At 36.3% G+C, this 24960-nt stretch overlaps 1 protein-coding gene across 8 annotated transcripts in view; it reads right to left on the reverse strand.

Moving 5' to 3' along the window:
• NR3C1 (nuclear receptor subfamily 3 group C member 1) overlaps positions 1-24960 on the reverse strand; it is a 152697-nt gene that overhangs the window by 15168 nt on the left and 112569 nt on the right. For 6 of the 8 annotated variants that reach the window (XM_031666510.1, XM_031666506.1, XM_031666505.1 and 3 more), the window contains 5 exons: positions 19818-19987; positions 14838-14954; positions 5774-6052; positions 3986-4130; positions 645-775 (listed from right to left, as the gene is read on the reverse strand). In XM_031666510.1, coding sequence (XP_031522370.1) covers positions 645-775; positions 3986-4130; positions 5774-6052; positions 14838-14954; positions 19818-19987 — 842 coding nt within the window. The remainder of the gene's footprint in view (positions 1-644; positions 776-3985; positions 4131-5773; positions 6053-14837; positions 14955-19817; positions 19988-24960) is intronic. The other 2 variants (XM_031666512.1, XM_031666511.1) reach the window with 1 other exon arrangement.

Below are 24960 nucleotides of genomic sequence, written 5' to 3' on the forward strand. Positions count from 1 at the left end.
TTTTCATGGCTTGATAGCTCATTTCTTTTTAGTTCTCAATAGTATTCCATCATCTGGATGTATCGTAGTTTATTTATCACTTTGACATCTTTGTCTTTGCTAGCTAAAAAGTAATCTCACAGAAGTTTGTTTTATAAACTCTTGTTGCCATTTTCTAGATAGTGAATCTCTGTCTGACAATCCAGTTCCAATGCTATGTTAACCAATTCCCAATAGTAATTAAGCACACCTTTTCTAGGATGCGTCTTTTTCTCCCATAATTTCTTATATATGCTAATACTCATTAGGTAACTAAAATCTTTAACCAAGTAACAGTATAGTACACAAAATCACTGTAGTCAGCTTTCTTTTTCCATGTCTTCCCATGAGGAAGGAAGGAGAAAAACGTCCACACAGATTCCTATCAACAGAGATCCCTATGCGGCTCATATACCTCTCTGTTTCTGCTATACCTATTTGTCTTATTAATCTTGGTATCACTTACTGTGCCTTTCTAGTATTTTACATTCATAAAAATCATCTGACTAGTAGGAAATAATAGTAGACTTGGTATAATTATTAGTACTATGTATACAAATTAACCTTTGTTTCTAGACTTTCATATTTCATGCTTTTGACATAAAGTGAAAAGGTGTTCTACCAACCTGAAGAGAGAAGCAGTAAGGTTTTCATACAGAGATATTCTTCATAAGATACCTGAAGCCTGTGTAACTCAGAGGAAACATACAGCATGTGTTTACATTGGTCGTACATGCATGGTAGAGTCATTCTCTGCCTGTGAAAGATAAATAGCAGGGTATTAGTTAGAAATAATGCTACTTCCCCCAAAAAAGTACATTTCTGTTTTGTTTTGCAAAACTATGAACTTATAATGAAAAACAACTATTGCAATAATATTATTGCTAATTCCCTATAAAATCAGAATTTTGGAAAACTTCCCTTAAACTTCTTCCTGCATCTTGGCTGTTTAAAGAGACTAATGAATAATCTAACGTAACAGTGGAGACATTATTTTCTACCATGCATGCCATGCATGTATTATTATTTAATTAAAGTGTTAGAATTCTTATAGAACTTACTACCAGTTGCTCATTTAAATCAAGGTTTATCACTTGAATATGGTCAATTAGACAACACAATTTTAGGTCCTACACACTTGATTTTTAAAGGTAAATTTTTTCACAACATTCCATCCTAAAGACAAAAATGTGTGACACTGTTCACAGTTATGTAGAGGGCCAGACCTAGAACTTGATTCTAGACTTCTGATGCTCAAAATCTGCCTCTGACATGCATATGCCTTAATATTCTTTAAACTAAAGGTACTATAAACCAATTCTTGCTTATGATTCTGAAGTCATTACACACCTATGATTTTCAAATAGATCTCTAAAGTTTCCTGACTTCTGAAATGACACTAAAAGCCTGAAACTGGGCTCAGTTCACAGCTTTTAAAATGCTTCAAGATTTTTTTTTTTAAGTTTCTGACAGAAAGTCATCTTGGACTTAACAATAAAAAGGTTATCATTTTTCTCTACTAAATATGTGGCTTATTCTTTTATATAAAACAAATCAGACATGAATTACATGCTGCCAAAGTGATCACAGGCTCTTCAAATTTTAAATCTGCTCTTACCAAAGAGGCACCTCCCCAGTCCTTAATAGTAGGTAAAACACTCCTTTTTTGGGAGGCACCTTTTTTCCTTTAGTTTCTTGTACATGGTTACATTCATATAACTGAAAATTTCAATAAAATTGTAATGTAGTAGAATAAGTAAAAACTCATTCTTGTTGACTGTAAAAACAACAACAAAAATTTTTTTCCACAACGTTCTGACCTAAGGGCAACCATGAGTGACAGTTTTACAGCTCTATAGAGGGTCAGAACTTGAATGCTTACTTTCTGATATGCAAAATCTGCCTGTCACAGACACCAGAGCAGTATGGAAACATAGTGGGCTAAGAAAGGGTGGAGCGCTGGGTGCGGCGGCTCACACCTGTAATCCCAGCACTTTGGGATGCCAAAGTGGGAGGATCACTTGAGGTCAGGAGTTCAAGACCAGCCTGGCCAATATGGCAAAACCCTGTCTCTACTAAAAATGCAAAAAATTAGCCGAGTGTGGTGGAGTGCACCTGTAATCCCAGCTATTTGGGAGGCCGAGGCAGAGAATCGCTTGAACCCAGGAGGTGGAGGTTGCCAGATCACACCACTGCACTTGGGCCTGGGTGACAGAGTGAATCTCGTCTCAAAAAGAAAAGAAAAAGGTGAAGGACTGCCCATCTTGTATGCAGCAGCATGAGAACACAAGAATGGGAAGTACATATCCCTTAATGAAAATGAAACTAATATAAATCTGTTGAGGAAAAAAATTTATAAATCCCACTTTACATAAGGAATGTATGTGGCATGATTAGATTATGCTGTGACTGCTTAAAGCTAAATCTGAATGCCTTAATAGTAAAAACCCTAAATTAGGTTTTGTAAACCAGAAGGATAAGTTGGTGTTTCATATAAATCTGTTTATGCTTTTAATTCCACTTAAATGCCTTCAAATTACATATTAGAAAGTGACTAAAAAATAAATACTGCCAACATGGTATTTTTTAAACAGCATGGTAGGATTCTGATGAGTAATGTCTTCAGTTTCCCCAGAGACTAAATATATTTACCAGTTAATTTAAAATTGGATCCAACTACCTAATCTTGTTACATTGTGATTCAATAGTTTGAACAGTCCTCTTTTTGGCAATAAAAGTCAAGGTGTCTTCTGTTTTCTATACAAACACAAATCTCCTTCATTTTTTATTCTTCTTAGGCCGGGGTATGTGTGTGTGAACTCCCTGTTTATACTGTACTAATAGCAATAAGCTAGGGGTATGAAAAGTAGTAATATAAGGTGGAAAGTGAGAAGAGCTAGAATGTGACTTCTCTGCTGTGTATCTGGTGATGTGAACACCAAGAGTCTAAGAGTATGCTTGAAAGAATGGATGGGAACGAAGAGTGTGTGAAGGACAACAATGGGAGAGGAAGTGAGGTCAGATTGTGGGAAGCCTGAAATCATGCAGAGTATGGATTGGAGGGTCAGTGGGAAGATACTAAAGACAGTCTGTGTGCTGGGGAGATAGGTGGTGCAGTCATACTGTGCTAGAGGAAGCAAACATTAGCCAACGTTCATGTTTGCTGAACATTAAGGATATTTAACAGCATCTCTGAGGTTAGTAAAGTCTGTTGCTGTTAGACTCTTAGACTCTTGGTGTTCACATCACCAGATACACAGCACAGAAGTCACATCCTAGCTCTTCTCACTTTCTACCTTGTCAGAGATGCTATTAAATATCCTTAATGTTAATGATGTACATCACACTGGAGGGAGAAAACGAGTGAGGAAACAACTGCAATGAGGTAAGGGGAAATGGACACCTGACATATTTCACAGATATAGGAATAAGCCTAGAGGATAAGAGAATAGCTGATTTATAAAATCTTCAAGGCTTGGTCTTCTCTCAGTTAAACAAAACAAACTTGTTCCCATATTTAAACCATAGACACCTGCCATGCAAACAGACACCTCTTGTGTCTGGGTCCATATGTCCCACCCCATCAGCCTAGATATCCTCATCTACAATTGTCCCTACTGAATCCACACGAGTTTTATCATGCTCCTTTCTCTTTCTGGAATAGCCTTATGTAAATAATAGCACAGTAAGATTCCTTGTTGCTTGCGACAGACTTTACTAATCTTAGAGATCTGTTAAATATCCTTAAACATGTCCTGGGACAGTAATAATGCCATATGTACATTTGCTCTACATTACACTTGTCCTGCCCCAAGCACTCATAACTCTATTTCCAGTTTGCCTACATCCTAGATACCTAGTAGGATTGTTTCAGTCCTGAATTATCACAATAGCAGTCAATCAGGAAAACATCAGCTGGTTAAAAATACCCTATGAATACAGGGAAAATGACTCTCATACAACTTACTCATTAATAATCAGATCAGGAGCAAAACACAGCAGGTTTGCACTTGATTGTCTATATGATCTCCACCCCAGGGCAAATGCCATAAGAAACATCCAGGAGTATTGCAGTAGGGTCATTTGGTCATCCAGGTGTAAGTTCCTGAAACCTGAATTAAGAGAAATAAAGGTATGAGGCAACATTCTAAGATCATCATCTCTGTGGGAATTGCCAAAGAGCAATGAGATCAATTAGCCCTGTCAAAACAAGGGGACCCCTAACAGAAAATGGAAATTAAATACTAGGTAGACACAGTTTTCCTCTGTCATCTGACACTTCAAGACTCAAACCCTCTGTGCTTTTCTCTTTTTTCTTTTTTTTGAGACAGAGTCTCGCTCTGTCGCCCAGGCTGGAGTGCAATGGCGCCATCTCGGCTCACTGCAACCTCTGCTTCCTGGGTTTAAATGATTTTCAGTGCCAGCCTCCCAGGTAGTCGGGAATACAGGTGCATACCACCATGCCTGGCCAATTTTTATATTTTTAGTAGAGGGATGGGGTTTTGCTATGCTGGCCAGGCTGGTCTTGAACTCCTGACCTCAAGTGATCCACCCACCTGGGCCTCCCAAAGTGCTGGGATTACAGGCATGAGCCATCACACCCAGCCCCCTCTGTGCTTTGTAATAGCTTTCAATGTGGAAAAAAAAAAAGTAGCCAGTTTTGTCACCTTTGTCTGCTTAAGTAAACATGAACTAAATAGTAAAATTTAAGCCAAAATTCTTGGCTTGGCGATTACCAGTGTGACGGGGATGAAGGGGGATTTGTTGATGGGTGCAAAAATAGTTAATAGAAATAAGTTTTAGTGTTCAGTAGCACAATAGGATGACTATAGTTAACAATAATTTACTGTATATTTCAAAATAGCTAAAAGAGAAGATTTGGAATGTTCCCCAAACAAATGTTTGAGGTGATGCATATCCCAGTTACTCTGATTTGATCCTTACACGTTGTGTGCTTTTATCAAATTATTACATGTACCCCCTAAATATAAATATGTACAGTAAATATGTACAACTATTATGTATCGATTTTAAAAAAGAGAAAAGAATCTTGGCTTGAGGTATTAATCAGTAAGTAAAACATTTGCCCTGCTATTCACACCTCTTCCCCCCTTACTAAAACAAGGATGACAGGAGGTCAGGTTACTTTCTTGTTCTGTCCCTAACTATTTGCGTGAACACAGGCTTGTCAATTCCCTCTGTCTTTAAAGTCAGAGCTGACACTAACACTGACCTCTGCTGTTCCACACCAAATTCCAATAGGGAAACTTTTATTTAAAATTGTCTTTAAAATTACAATCAATGTGTAGTATTTCATTTAGTGAAGGGTTAAAATCATTCAACTTTAGTACAAATTTTGAGTCAACATACTTGATGTTTACCAATCTTACAACCTAATTTTTAAAAGTGGCACAATGAAGGAAAACAAACGGAATTAACTAAAAACATTTTCTTTCCCCAAACTTCAGTGTCAAAGGAGTTTTGAGTGAGTCTTGTAACTCGAGTTCTGATATTAAATCATCCTTTGTGAAATTACCATCCTGTGCATAATGATTTGAAAAGCAGGGAGTAATGTAAATGTTTTATTATAAACTCCCTATCACCTGTATTCACCTGACTCTCCCCTTCATAGTCCCCAGAACTAGTAAGAGAAAGAAGATAAGCCACGGGTTCAGGATGATATAAAAGCCAAAATGTTTTTGCTGAAGAAAACACAAAGGTTTATATAGTTGCTCTTTTATCTTTTGCATCTTACCTGGTATCGCTTTTGCCCATTTCACTGCTGCAATCACTTGCCGCCCTCCTAACATGTTGAGCGTGGTCATGATCCTCCAAGTTGAGTCTGGAACAGAGCTATCATATCCTGCATATAACACTTCAGGTTCAATAACCTCCAACAGTGACACCAGGGTAGGGGTGAGTTGTGGTAACGTTGCAGGAACTATTGTTTTGTTAGCAGGATTTTCAGAGGTTTCTTGTGAGACTCCTGTAGTGGCCTGCTGAATTCCTTTTATTTTTTTCTTTGTTTTTCGAGCTGTGGATATTTTTAAAAATACATAGAAATGAACTGTAATGGGAAGGTCTGCGCTACATAGTTTATTCAAGAAGTATTTTTACTTTCTAAAACTATTAAGATGGGAGAAATATTTTATTTAGCAATTATGATAAAGTGACATGGAAGAGGAGAAAAAAAACTTTTTTTTTTCTGAAAGCAAAGGATCCAGAGGAACCTATTCCCAATTAATTTTGCCTACAAATAGGCCAGAAACTTCATTATAGTTATTCCTTATACAAAGTATTATAACGGTATGTTAAAACAATCGGAGTAAATCACTTTTGTAAATTCTTCTATAAATTATTTGTTTGTCTCACTTTCACTCTAAATGCAATTTCATTGGTTATGTAAGGCAAATTACTCTTACTATAAACTGAAAAAAAATCTAAGCTTGGAATAACGGATTACAAACTGTGGTTTAAGATTAATCTAAATCATGGTAGTATATACAATGAAGAGAATTACACTATTTACACTTGTTCAAAGCCACTTATCAAGATAGGAAGATGATAGCAGATTACATGCTAAAAATAGTATTAGTAGTACCAGTAGAGAAATTCGCTTTTCACCTTTACATAGGTACTAACATAAATACTGCTTGGGACTAAAAACATATGGGAAGATGAAATGAAAAACTTTACTTCACATAAATTATAAGTGGGAAATTTCCCTTTTATAAGGAAGATTTATATTGATTACTCTATAAACCTAAAGCATCCATTTTCCTATTATATATAAATTAATTATCTTTTACCTTGACTTGGTATGGAACCATCTAATCAAACTACAACATGGATCCTGTAGACTTTTTAGTAGATTTATTCATACTCCTGAAGTTATTTTTGTTTTAGTGACTAAATAAGAATTACATTGTTCTCTCAGAGGGAAAGTACTCAGAACTCCAAGGAAAGGCAAGAAATGTAATTTATATCAAAGAAGAAATGTACCTGTTCAAATTATTAGGGATACAAACCATTTTGCAAAGGGAAGAGTAAATGTAAATCACCTTTAAAAATCATTTTTAGATCCTCTGTCCTTAAAATGACACACCATATAGTCTGTGGAGGACAGATATGGTGGTGGGAACGATATCTCAATGTCCAATGTTAGAATGGTTCCATTCTTACTGTGTTCTATAATAAATGGGGTACTGAGAAATTCAAAAATTTTTAGTTAATATTTCAGAACAGAAACAGAATCATGATAGAACTATTCTAATTAGTTTACCATGCTCTCTTGGAGGCATGGTATGATACAGGACTAAAGAGCAGAAACCTGAAATCAGCATATGTGGATTTAAGTCCTGGTTCTGCCATGTTGTAGCTGGATATCTGTGCAAGTTAACTCCCTGACTCTAAAATGAGGATAATATTAGTCCCTACCTCACAGGGTTGCTGTGAGAATTAAATATGTAAAATGCTTAGAACAGTTCCTGGCATATATTAATTACCATATAACAACTATCATTACCTCAACTTGCAGGAGAACATGTTTTTAGAATATTTTAAATTTGGATATCGCAACTTAATAGAGGAGTGATAAAAGTTTAAAAAGGACACCAATACATAAAGAAACTCTTTAAACAACCAGAAGTATCCCAGTGAAATCTTGATCCAAATCATAAAATGTGCTGTTGACAATGTAAAAGAGAACACACATGTGCCAAATCAATACACTGAAACAGTACTGTTAAAACCTCAATTAGTCATAACTTTAAATGGTTTAGAATGCATTACTCCACAATAGAACAAGGAAGAAAGAGTAACAAGCTGGATTAAACAAAAACATTTTCTATGACTCAGTTTGTAATTAATTTCTCACTACTTATATATAGTCCTAAATGAGAAAACTGATGTTTTTGAATACAGCTCAGAAAGTGCAAGTGAACTCAATTGTGCCGTACTGACTGGAGCAAGAAATAATACTAATTAATTTTTCAAAATATCTTCAGGAAGGAGTTAACTGAACTGAATCATTTAGTTAAGCAATCACTATGTTAAAGCAACTTAGTTAATGCAACTTTACTTTATATAAACTCCTGACCCACTGGAGCATATAGAAGATTAGCAGTCAATATAGGAGCTCCACAGAAGTGTTCATGAGTTTGTGGTAATGCTACTTCCTCCTTAATAAAAGTAGAGAAATCTTACTTAGCTTAAAACCTAGTTTATAAAAGTTGGTTACTTGAAAGGATAAACAAGACTGATAGACCACTAGCTAGATTAACAAAGAAAAAAAGAGTGAAGACCCAAATAAACACAATAAGAAATGTCAAAGATGACATTACAAGAGATTCCACAGAAATAAAAAAAGATCTTCACACCATTACAAGCACTGCTATGCACACAAAGTAGAAAATCTAGAGGAAATGGATAAATTGGAACAAAGGCTTTAAAAAATCTTAGGGTTTATGCGTGTGTGTCGGGGCGGGGGTGGAGTTTACTATGAAAGTATCATTTTTGTTTTCAGCTAATCCCCGTATATATAAAGCCATTATTTGGAGTAAGTATATATGTGGAAATGGAAACACACAACCTCCCTAGATTGAACCAGGAAGAAACTGAAATTCTGAACAGACCAATAACAAGTTCTGAAATTGAATCAGTAATAAAAAACCCACCAACTGAAAAAAGCCCTTGACCAGATGGATTCACAGCCAAATTCTACCAGATGTACAAAGTAGAGCTGGTACTAATCCTACTAAAACTATTCTAAAAAAGCAATCGAGAAAGAGGGCCTCATCCCTAACTTATTCTACAAGGGAAACATCATTCTAATACCAAAACCTGGTAGAGACACAACAACAACAACAACAACAACAACACTACAGGCCAATATCCCTGATGAACACAGATATAAAAATCCTCAACAAAACACTAGCAAACTGAATCCAGCTGCACATCAAAAAGTTAACTCACCACAATCAAGTAGGCTTTATTTCTGGGATGCAAGGCTTGTTCAACATACGCAAATCAATAAATGTGATTCACCACATAAACAAAGAAAAAAAAGATCATCTCAATAGATGCAGAAGAAGTTGCGATAAAATCCAACATCTCTTCATGATAAAAACCTTCACCAAACTAGGTATCAAAGGAACATACCTCAAAATAAGAAAGAGCCCTCTATGACAAACCTACAGCCAACATCATACCAAATGGGCAAAAGCTGGAAGCATTCCCCTTAATGCAGTAAGACAAGGATGCCCAATGTCACCGTTCCAATTTAACATAGTACTGGAAATCCTAGTCAGAACAATCAGGTAAGAGAAAGAAATTAAAGGCTCTCCAAATAGGAAAAGAAGTAATCAAACGATCTCTTTTCACTTACTATTCTATACCTAGAAAACCCTGAAGACTCTGCCAAAAGGCTCCTGGAGCTGATAAACAACTTTGGTAAAGGTTCAGGATTTAAAATCAATGTACAAAAATCAGTAGCATTTCTATACACCAGTAATATTCAAGCTGAGAGCCAAATCAAGAATGCAATCCCATTTATAACAGTCAAAAAAGAGTAAAATACCTAGGAATGCATCTAAGTTAGTTTAAGATTTTTACAAGGAGAACTACAAAACACTGCTGAAAGAAATCAGAGATGACACAAACAAATGGAATAACATTCCATGCTCATGGACTGGTAGAATCAGTATAGTTAAAATGGTCATACTACCCAAAGCAATTTATAGATTCAGTACTATTCCTATCAAACTACAATGTCATTTTTTACAGAACTAGCAAAAAGCATTCTAAAATTCATATGGAACCAAAAAATGCCCCAAATGGCCAAAGCAATCCTAAGCAAAAAGAACGAAGCTGGCAACATCACATTACCCCAAATCAAACTATACTACAGGCTACAGTAACCAAAACAGCATGGTACCAGTACAAAAAACACACACAATGGTACAGAATAGAGTCCAGAAATAAAGACACAAACCTACAGCCATCTAATCTACACAAAGTTGATAAAAATAAGCCATAGGAAAACGACTCCCTATTACATTAATGGTGCTGGGATAACTGGCTATCCATGTGCAGAAGAATGAAACTGGACCCCTACCTATTGCCATACAAAAATTAGTAAGGTGGATTAAAGATGTAAATGTAAGACCTCAAACTATGAAAATCCTAGAAGAAAACCTAGGAAATAACCTTCTCGACATTGGCCTTGGGAAAGAATTTATGACTAATCCCCAAAAGCAACTGCAACAAAAACAAAAATTGACAATGGGACCTAATTAAACTAAAGAGTTTCTGCAAAGCAAGAGAAACTATCACAGACAATCTACAGAATGGGAGAAAATATTTGCTAACTATGCATCTGACAAAGCCCTAATATCCAGAGTTTATATGGAACTTAAATTAACAAGCAAAAACAACTCCATTAAAAATGGGCAAAGGACATGAGCAGACACTTCTCAAAAAAAAAAAAAAAAAAAATACATGTGGCCAACAAACATATGAAAAAATGCTGATTGTTAATCATCAGAGAACTGCAAGTCAAAACCACAATGACACCACTGTGGAAAGAAGTTTGGAGATTTTTCAAAGAATTAAGAGTTTAACTACCATTCAACCTAGCAATCCTATTGCTGGGCATACACCCAAAGAGAAATAATTCATTCTATCAAAAAGACACATGTACCCATATGTTCACTGCAGCACGGTTTGCAATAGCAAAGACATGGAACCAACCCAGGTGCCCATCAGCAGTGCACTGGATAAAGAAAATGTGGTATTTATATGCCATGGAATACTATATAGACACAAAAAGAATGAAATCATGTTCTTTGCAGCAACATGGATGTAGCAGGCGGCCAGTATCCTACATGAACTAATGCAGAAAACCAAATACTGGGTTCTCATTTATAAATGGGAGCTAAACATGGAGTACACCTAGACATAAAGATGGGCACAGACACTGGGAAATAAAAGAGAGGGGATAGAGGAAGGGAGGCACATGTTAAAAAGCACCTGTTAGGTACTGTGCTTACTTCCTGGATGAAAAGTTCAATCGTACTCCAAATACCAGCATCATACAATGTATCTTAGTAACAAACCTGTACATGTACCCCCAGAATCTAAAATATAAGTTGAAAATAAGAGAGAAACTACTAGATTGGGTTTATTAACTTAAAAAAATTAGTTAAATAATATTTGGTAATAAATCTGATAATGCCCTAAGACTGTAAGTTTCATTTGACTGTTTATACTAAAAACAAAGCCATACTTTGGATTGATTACAATATACCTCAAAATGAAATGAATAAAAACACTTAGTTACAAGAGAAAACAAGCAAGTTAAAAAAAAATTAGGATCACCATTAAAAATCTTATCCGTTCTTAAATGCTAGACACTTGAAGCAGTGAAGGCCACTCCCTTAAAATAAATCTTGAGATTTACTTGGTATGGGGCAAGAGTATAAAAATACACCACTTGCAGTCCTAAGTTACATTTGTGAAGAGACTTGGGCAAAGTTACTCTGGGGCTATCATCGAAACTTCTTGGCTTAGGGGAAGCACTCTGATGAACAAGAGAATATTTCTGAAGGTTGTAAAAAAAAAAAAAAAAAGGTGTGAAACACATGGCTCATCTATATTGTAAGTATTAAGGTCTGCCAAAGATTCCTGGCAAACATACATGCCAGGCCAAATACAGATTTTATGTATACTGGGGTTAGTTTAATACAAAAATGATACTTTTACAGTAAAACCACACACACAAACCCTAAGAACTTTTTTAAGCCGTTCTTTCAATTCATCTACAAGTAGAACTGGATCAACTATATGATATGTGCCACACAATACATATCATAGTATGAAATAACAGGCTAGAATTTTCTTCTACTACGTAGTATAAAAATGGATATAAAGTAAATCATGGCCCTACTCAAAGGTGTTTTTAATAATATGAGGGTCCAAAAAGTAGAAGAATGTGTGTCAAAGACTAACATGTAGTAGTTTTTAACAAATGCCAATTTCTACACTAACTGGGTATGTTATACTGACAATTTATAAGAGCATATAATTGGTTATTTTTAATACAATATTTTGAGAAACTGCAGCCTAAATTGTATGCTTAAATTTTATTCATGTAAGAAAAATTTCTGATGTCCAACAAAAGATTCAACTGGAAATGACAGTGATGGCATAATTAATAGAAAAATCAGATGTCAGTCATTGCCTTGGGTCGTCTTCTAGTGCAGTAAGGGCAAAGGGCACTGCAATTGCTATTAAACTGTAAGAGGGAGGAAAAAACAGACAAATTTCATAGCCTAGTCCATCAAAATCATTACTTTGTAGTTGATGTATCTTTTTTGTTTTGATGAAAGAAGTTCCTTGTAGTTTAGATAGGGAGAAATTGCCCAGAAAAACATTATATGCTTAAAGCTCCAAAGACCTTAAACTTCACATGTATTCAGAAAAGCATATAAAAATGTTACTGGGTAAGCAACCACAATATATTAGAGGTACAACAAAATTTTATTTGGGTTTGTCCTTTGAGCTTCATTCAAAATCTATTTCTAAATATAAAATAGCTAAAATGAAAAAATGAATATTAGAGAAAATTGGGACCAGAGAAAATAACCCAAAGGCACTAAAAACTCAAGTGTCTTAATATATATTTAAATGGTCAAAGTATATTACATACATAGGAGATTAGAAAGCAGCAAGATGAAACTGGTAAAATCTGGACAGAGATCTGGTATCTAAAAAAGTGGGGAATACTGTATTTATAACAAAAATAAACTACCCTTGGGGAACTGAAAGCAAACTTCTGTGTGCATTTTTTAGTTAATCTCTGCAGTTTTTATAACATTTACAAGAAAGTGGGCAGTTATCATTTTATGTAAATCAGTGTTTAACATGCTGACACTCTGCAGTTAAGTTTAAATAGCCTGGGCAAACCTAGATAGAGCTGTGTGTGTGGTTTGGGGAATTAGACTCTTCATAGTCATACCCATAAATCTATTTTCTGTTTACCAAGATGTACATACACAGTATGTGCTAGATAGCACCAACAATTAGTCTCTCCTATCAAAAGAACTACATAGGTCAGTTGCAGTGGCTCACACCTGTAATCCCAGCACTTTGGGAGGCCACATTGGGAGGATCACTTAAGGCCAGGAGTTAGACACCAGCCTGGGCAACATAGCAAGACTCCTTTGTCTCTACAAAAAACTAAAAAAAAAAAATTTAAAAAATAATCAGCTGGGTGTGGTAGTGTACATCTGTAACCCTATGGGGTGGGAAGATGGCTTGAGTCTTAGGAGTTCAAGGCTGCAGTGAGCCATGTTCATGCCACTGCACTCCAGCCTGGGTGACAAGAGTTAGACTCTGTCTCTAAAATAACAATAATCATCATAATCATAAAAAGAACCACATGGTTTCCATTCTCTCTCAGTACTGCCTGCCATCTCTTATCTGGAGGACTGCCATATTCATTTAATTGGTCTCTCCATGTAAGATCAGTCTTTGTAAAATACAAATCTGATCATGTCTCTGCCCTTATTTTTCATCTATCTAATTCCTACTCAGCTGGTAGATTTAAAATTCAATGTTACTTCTTCCTTGACTTCCAAGGAACTAGGTGACCTTCCTCTTGTTCCTGTGGCCTTATGCTCTCTATGGTGTGCCATGCTATTTTGTGACTGATTCTGCAACCTAACTAGCCAGTAAACTGCTTGAATACAGGCACCATTTTACTCATTTTATATCTAGTTACTGCCTCGCTGGTGCGTATTTGTTGAATAAAAGTGCTAATCTCACAATAAATACTAAGCATATGTGTTATTAGATCACACTACCTTCACAGAACTTGCAATTTCAACCACAGCAGAATTCCAAACTTTTTTCAGAGGAAAATTTTTTAATGCTGAGATCAGTGTTAATTATACAACTTGTTATATAAACAGGGATATGAAACTCTAACTTATAACTAGTTTCAGGTTTCTTTTTTTTTTCCTCCCCCTGGGACAGAGTCTTGCTCTGTTGCCAAGCTGGAGTGCAATGACATGATCTCGGCTCACTGCAACCTCTGCCTCCCGGGTTCAAGCAATTCTCCTGCCTCAGCCTCCTGAGTAGCTGGGATTACAGGTGCACGCCACCATGCCCAGCTAATTTTTGTATTTTTAGTAGAGACAAGGTTTCACCATATTAGCCAGGATGGTCTCGATCTCTTGACCTCATGATCTGCCTGCCTTGGTCTCCCAAAGTGCTGGGATTACAGGTGTGAGCCACTGCGCCCGGCCCAGGTTTCTTCTTTACTTGAAAACCAAAACAAAACCCATCCAGTTCTTCCTTGAGGTTTTTTCCCCCCACACCCCCTTTGAAGATCTGTAATAAAACATAGATCTCCAAGTAAAAGGTGTGCTTTTAAAAGGCAAACAGAAAAATGGACATGTAAATATGTATGAAACAGAAACATTCCCAAACTTAGGGAACAGTTTTGAGGTTGAAAAAAGGAGTAAGAATAATAAAGTTGCTGCATGTTGTATAAGTTTCATTATTACATAATTTCCTTTCTTCGTATATAGTCTGGCTGTACTGAATTCAGTGTGTGTAAGAACTAGTGGATAAACAGAATATGACACACTCATGAAAAAAAGTTCCCATTTTTATTGGGCAGTAACATTATGCTAGTCAAGCATATATATACTGAACTGACTACATTATTACATCTGCTTGCTTGTATCTTCAAAAGTAAAATGATAAATTTTTATAAGCTACAGAGACAAACAACTGCTTTCAGATATTTACATTACCTTCCAGGTTCATTCCAGCCTGAAGACATTTTCGATAGCGGCATGCTGGGCAGTTTTTTCTTCGAATTTTATCGATGATGCAATCATTCCTTCCAGCACATAGGTAATTGTGCTGTCCTATATGGAATAAAAGGCACTATTAAAGTTTCACAGGTCTTCAAAGATATTTTTTATGGAGAGCCTCTATCTGTTTTTGTTTCCGGTGGAATGTAACCAAGGCACCCACAGGTATTGATTAGGGAAGTGTTCTTGCCCACATTGCCATTATGAGGTCGAGAGATCAAACAACAACAAAAAGAGTCTCCCTTTTTCTGTTCAACAAACTGAAAACAGTGCAATAAAAAACCTTACTGCAGTATTCACATATTAAAAAAAGTACACAAATCATCAGTGAACCACTTAATAAATTTTTACAAACCAAGAACCTTTATGTAATCAGGTTAACAGATCAAGAAACAGAACAGTACCCCAACAAGCCCCCTTTCTGCCCAATTCCAGCCAGTACCCAACAAGGGTAACTACTTTTTTGACAAACTGTGTTTTAAACAGTTTGACAGATTGTGGTTTTTTTTTTTTTTTTTTTTTTTTTTGTTTTTGTTTTTGTTTTTTTTTTGTTTTGAGATGGAGTCTTGCTCTGTCGCCCAGGCTGGGAGTGTAGTAGTTTAGTGGCATGATCTCAGCTCACTGCAACCTCTGCCTCCCGGGTTCAAGCGATTCTCCTGCCTCAGCCTCCTGAAGTAGCTGGGATTACAGGTGCGTACCACCACGCCTGGCTACTTTTTGTATTTTTAGTAGAGACAAGGTTTCACCATGTTAGCCAGGATTGTCTCGATCTCATGACCTCATGATCCACCCGCCTCAGCTTCCCAATGTGCTAGGATTACAAGCATGAGCCACCGTGCCTGGCTGACAGATTTAAACACATAATAGTTTGGGGAAGATGGTTAACTGTATCAGGTTCAATTCTTTGTAAAGAATAGGCCACAAAATTGACGACTGGACTATAATTCACCTTTGTTCAGAGCTGCTCTCCAATGCCAAATATCTGTACCAGCTGTTTCAATTTCTTTTTGTACTCTATAAGTTTCCCAGCTTCTTTACTTGGATGCAAAATGGAAGCACTAACCCAATTCTATCTCCTATAAAGCAAAAGTAGGATCAATGGATACATCCATTGTTGAAGCAGTTATAATACAAAAAAGTTATACCTTATAAGGAATCTCTAAATCATTGTCCCACAGTTACCAGAAGAAAAAAATAGAAAAAAAATCACCCACTTATAATGAAAAATTCCAAAGTTTTGTTTATATCCAACTGAAATGTCAGGATGTGCACATTATGCCAATATTGATTTCTGTATCCCAGGTATGTCTTTTTTTTTTTTTTTTTTTTTTTTTTTGGGATGGAGTCTCGCTGTGTCTCCCAAGACTGGACTGCAGTGGCGTCATCTCGGCTCACTGCAAGCTCCACCTCCTGGGTTCATGCCATTCTCCTGCCTCAGCCTCCCGAGTAGCTGGGACTACAGGCGCCCGCCACCACGCCCGGCTAATTTTTTGTATTTTTAGTAGAGACGGTTTCACTGTGTTAGGCAGGATGGTCTCGATCTCCTGACCTTCTGATCCACCCGCCTCGGCCTCCCAAAGTGCTGGGATTATAGGCGTGAGCCACCATGCCCGGCCCCAGGTATGTCTTTTGTGCAGCTAAGACTCTGAGCTATAGGATCAGAGGCACTGTACCTTCATAAGATAAAAATAGCCCTCTGTGGTTATTAGCATGAAGTTGGACACGTCTATCTATCTGTTTCTTATCTATAAAATGAGGAGTTTTAACTAGTATTCACTATTTCACAACACATGGCCACGTACAGCTAATAGTCATTTCCTGTCAATCCATTCATTCATTCCTTGACTCATTTATTTGTTTATTTATTTTTAGACAAGTCCTTGCTATGTCGCCTAGGCTGGAGTACAGTGGTGTGTCATAGCTCACTGCAGCCTGAATCTCCTTCTTTAGCTTCCTGAGTAGCTGAGACTACAGGCACGACGCCTGGATAATTTGTTTTTTTCCTGTATAGACAGGGAATTGTTATATTGCTCCGGCTGGTCTCAAACTCCAGGTCTCAAGCAATCCTCCCATCTTGGCCTCCCAAACTGCTGGGATAATAGGTGTGAGCCACAGTGCCCAGCCCATTTTCCTGACAACCCTTCTGATAAGACAATGAGACATCTTATTTTGGAGTTCCTATGTCTTCTACTACTTGGTAAGTTCCCTTTCTATCTAATAGAAAGATGAGTCTTCAAGTCAGCTGAAATTTTGTGACATTATTTTGTTTACATGGTATTTATTTGTGTGATTAAAATCTATTTTTGGCAAGTAATTCTGGTTTTCTATTTATGGTAGGTGTGGTAGCCAGCCTCCCAAGATGGCCCCCAGTGATCTCTGCCTCCTTGAATGCATGGTCTTGTGTAGTCCCTTTTCGTCCTTCACCAGGATTGGTCTATGTGGCCAATAAAATACGGCAGAAGTGATGGCATGTTACGTGTGAAATCAGGTAATAAAAGAGAGTAGTTATGCTGCATTGATCACATACTCTCTTGGATCATTTGTTATGGGGGATGTAAATTATAACACTACTCACATTACTCCACAGAGACCGCAAGGATGCCAGCTTTGGCTAGTGTAGTAGTCCCACCTATTGATTAGAGTCAAAAGTAAAGCCCACCCCTGCCTAGTGCAAAGCTCCAAATAAAGTGCAACAACTTGCTAATAACCATATTATACTATGCCAATTTTGAGGGATAACCTATAATTCTAGCAGGTATTAAGAATGGAGTCCTAAGTGTATGATGTAAACAATACAAGTTGCATCTTTATAATTGTTTAAGAAAGTGTTCTAAAATATGTATCTGGGCTTTAAGGCATATTTCTATTGTGTCTGGATAGAAAAACAGAAGAATTGCTGAGTTAGATTATCAAAGGACTGCAGAATTTTAGAGCTGTAAAGGGCTTTTTGAGAACATTAAAATCCAAATAAAGGAAGAAACAGAGCAAAAACTTAACATACTCTACAATTTAACCTTTCTTATTAATCATGTAATCTCACCATCATACTTCACTTAAATACTTAAATAACAAACATTTAATAGTATAGCTAATAGTCAATTAAATTTTACCTAAAAACAGTATAGGAATTTAATTTTAAAGCAGGGATTAAGCACAGAGGGTATATGGCCTGAACTGGTCTTCTATAAGGGAGGTATGTTTAGCTTTGTTTTCTGTTCTAATTGCACTTGGATGCTTTTGGGTAGGGCATGTGTGCACTCTCTAATACTAACACGTGCCCTCCTCCCCACAACTGTATTACATTTAGCCAAAATGACACATAGTTGGTCTCTATAAGCATCTGAATTTGTACTGTTTTAAAGAACAATTTTAATTCAAATGGAGGAAAGTAAACATTTTTAATAGCCATATTTAAGGCTTCATTGTGAAATTCACCTTCAAAAATCAGTTTGTCAGTATTTATTACATACAGTACAGATGCTCTTTAAGACAAAGTTACATCCAGATAAACCCATTATAAGTTAATAGTGCATTTTTCGATTTAAGATATTTTCAATTCACAATGGGTTTACCTGGAGGCAACCCCACTGTAAGTCGAGGAGCATACTGAATGCATATCACTTTCCCACCATCATAAAAGTTGAAAAATCGTTAAGTCAGGGACTGTCTTACTATTATCACTGCATTTATATCATGGAAATACTTAGGCAGTTAAGAAAGCGAGTAGTAAAGTGAGGACACGAAGATGCTTCCGTCTTTTGCGTATGTGTTAAATAACATCCACTTTATTAGGAGCATTGCACTAGGCAGGGCTGGGCTTTACTTTTGACTCTAATCAATAGGTGGGACTACTACACTGGCCAAAGCTGGCATCCTTGTAACCTCTGTGGTGTAATATGAGTAATTTTATAATTTGCTAATGTATTAAAAAGTAAAACAAAAGAAAATGACTCATCTAACTCTCATGGATATGCAAACCCAACATGAGACAAATAATAATCCTCATACAGTGAATGAATAATAAATATGTTTCTTTAAAAATTAATATAATCACAGCTTTAGGCCACACTGCTTTCAAACTTTAGAAATAACTAAATTATATGACTATTTTTTTTCCAAGAGGAGTCACTGGTAATATTAGGAAATTTTAGACTCTCTTCTAATAGGTTTGCTGTGGAATGAATTTCTCCTTTAGGAAGATAATGCTGTTGCCCTGTCAGCAGTCTGAATCCATAACAAAGTAAGATTTATATTAATACAACATTTATATAGTGAAATCACTTTCTCTGAAATACCTTTCCTGACCTCCTCAGGCCGAGTTTCTCTCTCCCTCCTCCAAATTATAATCTCTGCACCTTGTCACTGTTAACTCATCTTTCACTTCAGTGGAGTGTGACTTCCCAGAGGGTAAGGATCAGGTCTTATTGGTATTTATACCACTTAGCACAGTGCCCTGGCTTAATAGAAAAAAAATGAATAAGAAATGAAATGAATGTCTTTTTTTTTCCTGTCGCAGTTCTCACTGTGTCTCACATTTTTGCCAGGCCAGTATAGGTGGTGACTTTGAAATCTATTAGCTTATGGAAGTTAAAGCCCATATTTCTAACGCAATGAACATTATGTTATGCCCAAACTTAACACCATCATTTCATATGATAGTACTTTCTTATAGTGTTACCTTATGCTCCCTGACCAAACTCCCAGACATCAACTTATACTTTTCTATTTTATTCTAGATCTTTTTGTGGTGTTGTTTTAAATAATTTACTGCACATTAGAGGACCTAGAAGCCACCCTCCTCTCCCATCTTAACTGATATTTAGCCTTCATGGGCTTTGCATATAATGGAAATTTCAAAATCCACCCTGAGAAATGAAAACCAAGTAGAGGAAAAATAAAACTCTTCAAAACACACACTACCTTCCACTGCTCTTTTGAAGAAAACTTTACAGCTTCCACAAGTTAAGACTCCATAATGACATCCTGATGCTTCATCAGAGCACACCAGGCAGAGTTTCGGAGGTGGTCCTGTTGTTGCTGTTGAGGAGCTGGATGGAGGAGAGCTTACATCTGGTCTCATGCTGGGGCTAAAGAAGGGGAAGAACAGTGTTATGATTTAACTGTCAAAGAAATATCAAAATACAGTTCTCTTAGCTTCTCACCTCATAGTCAGAATGTGCACACTGAACTCTGGCTTCAAGTGCTAGCAGGCACCAAAATATCCTATCTAAATATATTCAAATCATGTTATATTCTTCTTTAAACAAAATTAAGAATGAGGTCATTTCTTTTGAAGTGTCTCCAAAATAGAATGGTGTGGTTCTGGTTCACTTCGTGTTTTTTTTTTTTTTTTTTTTTTAAGATGCTTAGGATTTGTTTATTTTTATAATCACCTTTATTAAGGTGTCATACACAATAACATTGACTGTTTTCTAAATCTATAATTTATGGCTTTCGTTAAATAGTCACATAACTACTATCACAATCAGGAGAGAGGATATTTCCATCATCCTAAAAAGATGCCTCCTATGCCTTTAATTGCTTAGGACATAATTTTTTTCCTAATTTAAGATCTTATACAGGCATCTTTTAAAATTCAATCAAGTGTCGTTACAATTCTACCCATGTTTCCCATTAGAGTCAAAATGTTTTTACAATCTTAAAAGTTTTGTCCCATGTCTCTCAATTCCTAATATCATCTTGGCTGAAACCACAATTTCATATGACTCAGACAAGACTGATCCAGAAACATTTTCTATAACCTTCCTGTCTGGCTTGTAGTAAGACTGGACAAAGCACTAGGCTTTCAAAAGTGAGTTCCATTCTGCCCACTCCACTCTATGACTCTTTGGCCTGAAGAAAAAGATAGAAATGTGAATCTGCTTCTTTTACTAGTCTAGTCTCTAACATTTTTCATTTTCTCACCACAAAGAGTGCCGGTCTAGTGATTACTAGGTGTTTAAAAGATAATTTGTTGTTTTAAAAATTTTCAATCTCAAAAGTTGAAAGAATTGTACAATAGATATATACTTTTTACCAATATTCACCAATTCTTAACATTTTGCCACATTTGCTGATAAAGATGTATTTTTATAAACCAACGAAACAGTGATCTTTTTATTACTGGAGGAAAAATTAATTATTGCATTTCATATTACATGATACAATGGTTTTCAATGTTGTATCTTCCTAAGGAATTTTCCTCTTACGTGTTGACTTTAGAACTAGAACTGTATTATGCAGCTAAAATGATTTTGTAGCCTTCTGCTTATAATTAGAGACTGCCTATTCCATTTTTGGTTGTGTTCTTAAGCAAATCTTCAAAAACATGGATGCTGGCAACCTGTTGATTCTGGAATTCTACATACTAAAGTCTGTTTTGCTTATCATCTATACAAGTTCATAAACATACTAGTACCTCTCTCTAAACTTTTCTTAATTTGCCTTTTCTCTAAAAGAGATGGCACTTAGAAATAAACTTAAATTGGGTGTTAGTTGTCTCTGTTATCCTTTAATTTCAGCCAATAACAGTAGTAAATTTCAATTACAAATATATTTAAACTAATTCACAGAGCAAAGTAACAAAAATTTTTTCTAGTTATCAGTCTGGTTATGAATTACATTTATCAAGTAACATATTTTGTTGCTATTGTTCTCTTTAGGAATAAAAGTTAAAAGGTAATAACTGTAGAATGACAATTTCTTTTATAAATGTTCCCTTAAGTAATTAAGCCAGTAAATTCAAATGCTCCCCCTAAATTCTGTCCTCAAATGAAGCTTCCTGAATCTTGCCAACTGTCTGCTTACCTAACAGCCTTAGTCACCAGGACAGCATTCCCACCACCCTAATTCTGGGAAAAGGCCCCAGGGTTTCACATTGTTCTCTGAACACTGTTAAGAAGAATTTCTAGATGCTTCCGTATTACAAGGCATTGATTCCCTGCTAGATTTGGGTGAGTGGACTGACTACATGTTGAAAGCCTGTAACAGAAGAGAATAACCTGAAATGACTCTGCTGTAGGTCCAGCACAGGCTACCCTGATTAATGGAAACTTGTGACTAATGTAGAGGAGCTGCTTTGGGCCAGAGTTTTACAGAGAAGTAGGAAGGTCCTGGAACAGGGAATGGTGCAACAATGTGTTGGGGAAGCAAAAACCTCTCTGGCTTCTATTCTGAAGATACTCCTATTCTTGCTCAGCCAATCTCTGTCACCTGACAGCTATTTTTAGGGACCAACCAGTTGTCTGTATATTAAAGGTTAGGATGGTATTCTGAAATGTTTCCCCAAGGAATTATATATACACACATATGCATATATAGTATGTATTTATATTTTAAATAATAGTTTGTAGTACTTTGTAGTTTTAGCTCTCAACAACTCTGTGAAAATGATGTCATCACCCCTGGATGTGGTCATACAGGCCGTGGCAGGTGGTTGATCGGGGAGCCTATCTATGGTGAAGTTTTAGATCCCAGCTGTACCACTTCACAGCTTCTGTTACCTTGGATAGGTATCTACCACTTTGACCCCTGTGTTTCCTCATCAGTAAACTGGGAAGGATATCACCTGTGTGTGTGTTGTGACAATAAGATAACACATAGAAAATCTACTACAAGTTCCTGCTTCAATACATGTTCATGTTCCTTTTTCTTTTTCAGAAACACTGAAGATTTTATGAGTAAGTATTATATAAGTGATAGGTGGTATTAAGTCTAAATCCTAGGACCGTATTTCCCAAATTCTTAGATATTGGAATATATGCAAAACATGTTTAGGCCACTCAACTGTAAGCTACAGATGACAAGGGAAACTAAAACTGAAATGAACAAATGGATTGATAATACAGTAGCTAAAAATCTGGAATCTTAATCAGGCTTTTGGCATCCCTTCAGGCAGTCATTCTGGGCTACATCAGATAAGAACTGAGTACATGGAAAGCTGCCAGATGTACCACAGATATTGGTGAAAAAAATCAATTTTTGTCATACAAATAGGAGGACTAAGATGGCCTATAATGAACACCACTGGAAAAAATGGATGAATGCTAAATGGTATTCAGTTGCAAGTTTGATATTGTTAAAAGGGCTAGGGTACAATAAAACAGTCAGAACTCAAGAGAAAACTATATGAAATTGACATCTTTTATTAAGGATAAGGATACATGGCAGAAGGAACCAAAAGTACACTATAGTAAGAGTGCATATTTCACCCCCTTTGAATGGGAAAGCTAAATGTCCTGGTCTTAAGGGCATCATTATCTGTAATAGTTATTGATTACTCAATATGTGTTCACAGCTATGCCAAACATTCTGAGAATGTTAAAAAGTTCCATTATGAACTATTGCTAGGGTGCTTGCTTTTAAGTGAAGAACTCTTGGAACAAAATGCCTTGTTCCAGGTGAATACCTGAATGCTGGTGGTTCCCAATCAGAATGGCAAATGTAGTAGAAACTGAATAATTCCTGAAGCTGAGCTTTAATGTTAGAGTTCAGAGAGGGAAAACCATGCATAAAGCTAGATATGTCTACTTAATTTTCTCGCAAGCAAAGCAATTGCCACAAGGAGGATTACGGGTGAAAGTCATGGATGGATTATGAGTTAATCACACACCTTGAGAAGCATGTAAAATGTGCAGGTAAATTACACCCATTCATTCAGGCAGATGTTTCCTGGCACCTGAATGAAAGGCAGGCACTGTGAGGATCCAGTATCATGCTACAAATGATAACAAACCTTGAAACTCTGGTCTAGGAAGGAGTATCAGAGTATTTTGTAGCCGCCTCTTGTGTCTCAGTACTATTACGAAGAGAATCAGCTTTACATACAGACAAATCTGGGTTCAAATCCTAGCTCCAGTGCTCTAATAGCTGTGACAGTGGCTAGCTGACTTAACTTCTTTGAGTCTATTCCCTTATTAGTACCATTTTAGGGGGTTTGTGTGGATTAGATATATTAGAGTTATATAAAGCATTGTTACATACTTGTGATCATCACACAATAGGTTTCTACCCTACCCCCAAGGATTATCTTTTCTTCTTCCTTTCTGGAGGATCTCAGGGAAAGAGAAGTGCTACAGTCTTCCCTGTGGGCTTGCAGAAGGTTAATGGTCCTCCAGAAACTTAAGTTCAGGTAATTATAGATTTCCTTTTGTTGATACTACACCAGCATTTGACAATTTAGCTTTTTAAAGATTTTAGTATTGCAATGTGGAATCCAAAACTGTTATCAATGAACTTTTGATTGTTACACTGAAATCTGTTAGTCTATCTTGCATTTTGAATGTATCTTTTACCCATGCATGATTTTCTATTATCATGCATTAGTCATTTGGAAAATACTGGTTCACTGAGTTATACAGATCTTTCAAATGTTGACATAGTTCATAATAGAAAAGAGTCACATTTGTCAAGCTCACAGTGGCAGATATAAGTCTTCAAAAATGCTAATTTTTGCTTGAAACCTATATTTTATCAATTGGCAACAAATACTTTAAGTTGTTTTCCTTAAAGTGCTACGTTTACTTCAGTCATTTTTGGGAAAACATCGCCAAATGCCCAAGGCTGAAAACCAGAGTTTATCTCTCATGGTATTCCATGAAAAAAAGGGGGTTAATTCACTGTTTAATCTTATACACACTTTTCTTTGAGACAACTATCAAATGCTGTATGTGATGTAAGTGGATTATGCATCTTCTCATATTGTCACAGTGACATGAGAAAGACCACATGTATTTAAGGGTTGAAATTTAATGTAATTAATAATTTTTTTGCTTCTTCAAACATTTTAAGTGCATGGCAGTGAATACAGTTAACTACTGTATACTAAGATGCCAACAGTTTTACTCATCTTTGCTTTTGTACTATCAGTGCAAATGTTGACATAATGAAATGGCAAATAAAGTGTGTGTTACTGTGAAAATAGTCTGCCCTTTCAGGGGAGACTCCCAGGGCCCCATGGACCACACTGGAAGAATTGCTGTTACGGAGACTAGTAAAGTGAAGACTCTAAACCAGACAGGCTACAATTCATAACTTAACTCTACCATGTAATAGCTTGGTG

The sequence above is a fragment of the Papio anubis genome, chromosome 5, assembly GCF_008728515.1.
Source record: "Papio anubis isolate 15944 chromosome 5, Panubis1.0, whole genome shotgun sequence".
Classification (NCBI taxonomy): Eukaryota; Metazoa; Chordata; class Mammalia; order Primates; family Cercopithecidae; genus Papio; species Papio anubis.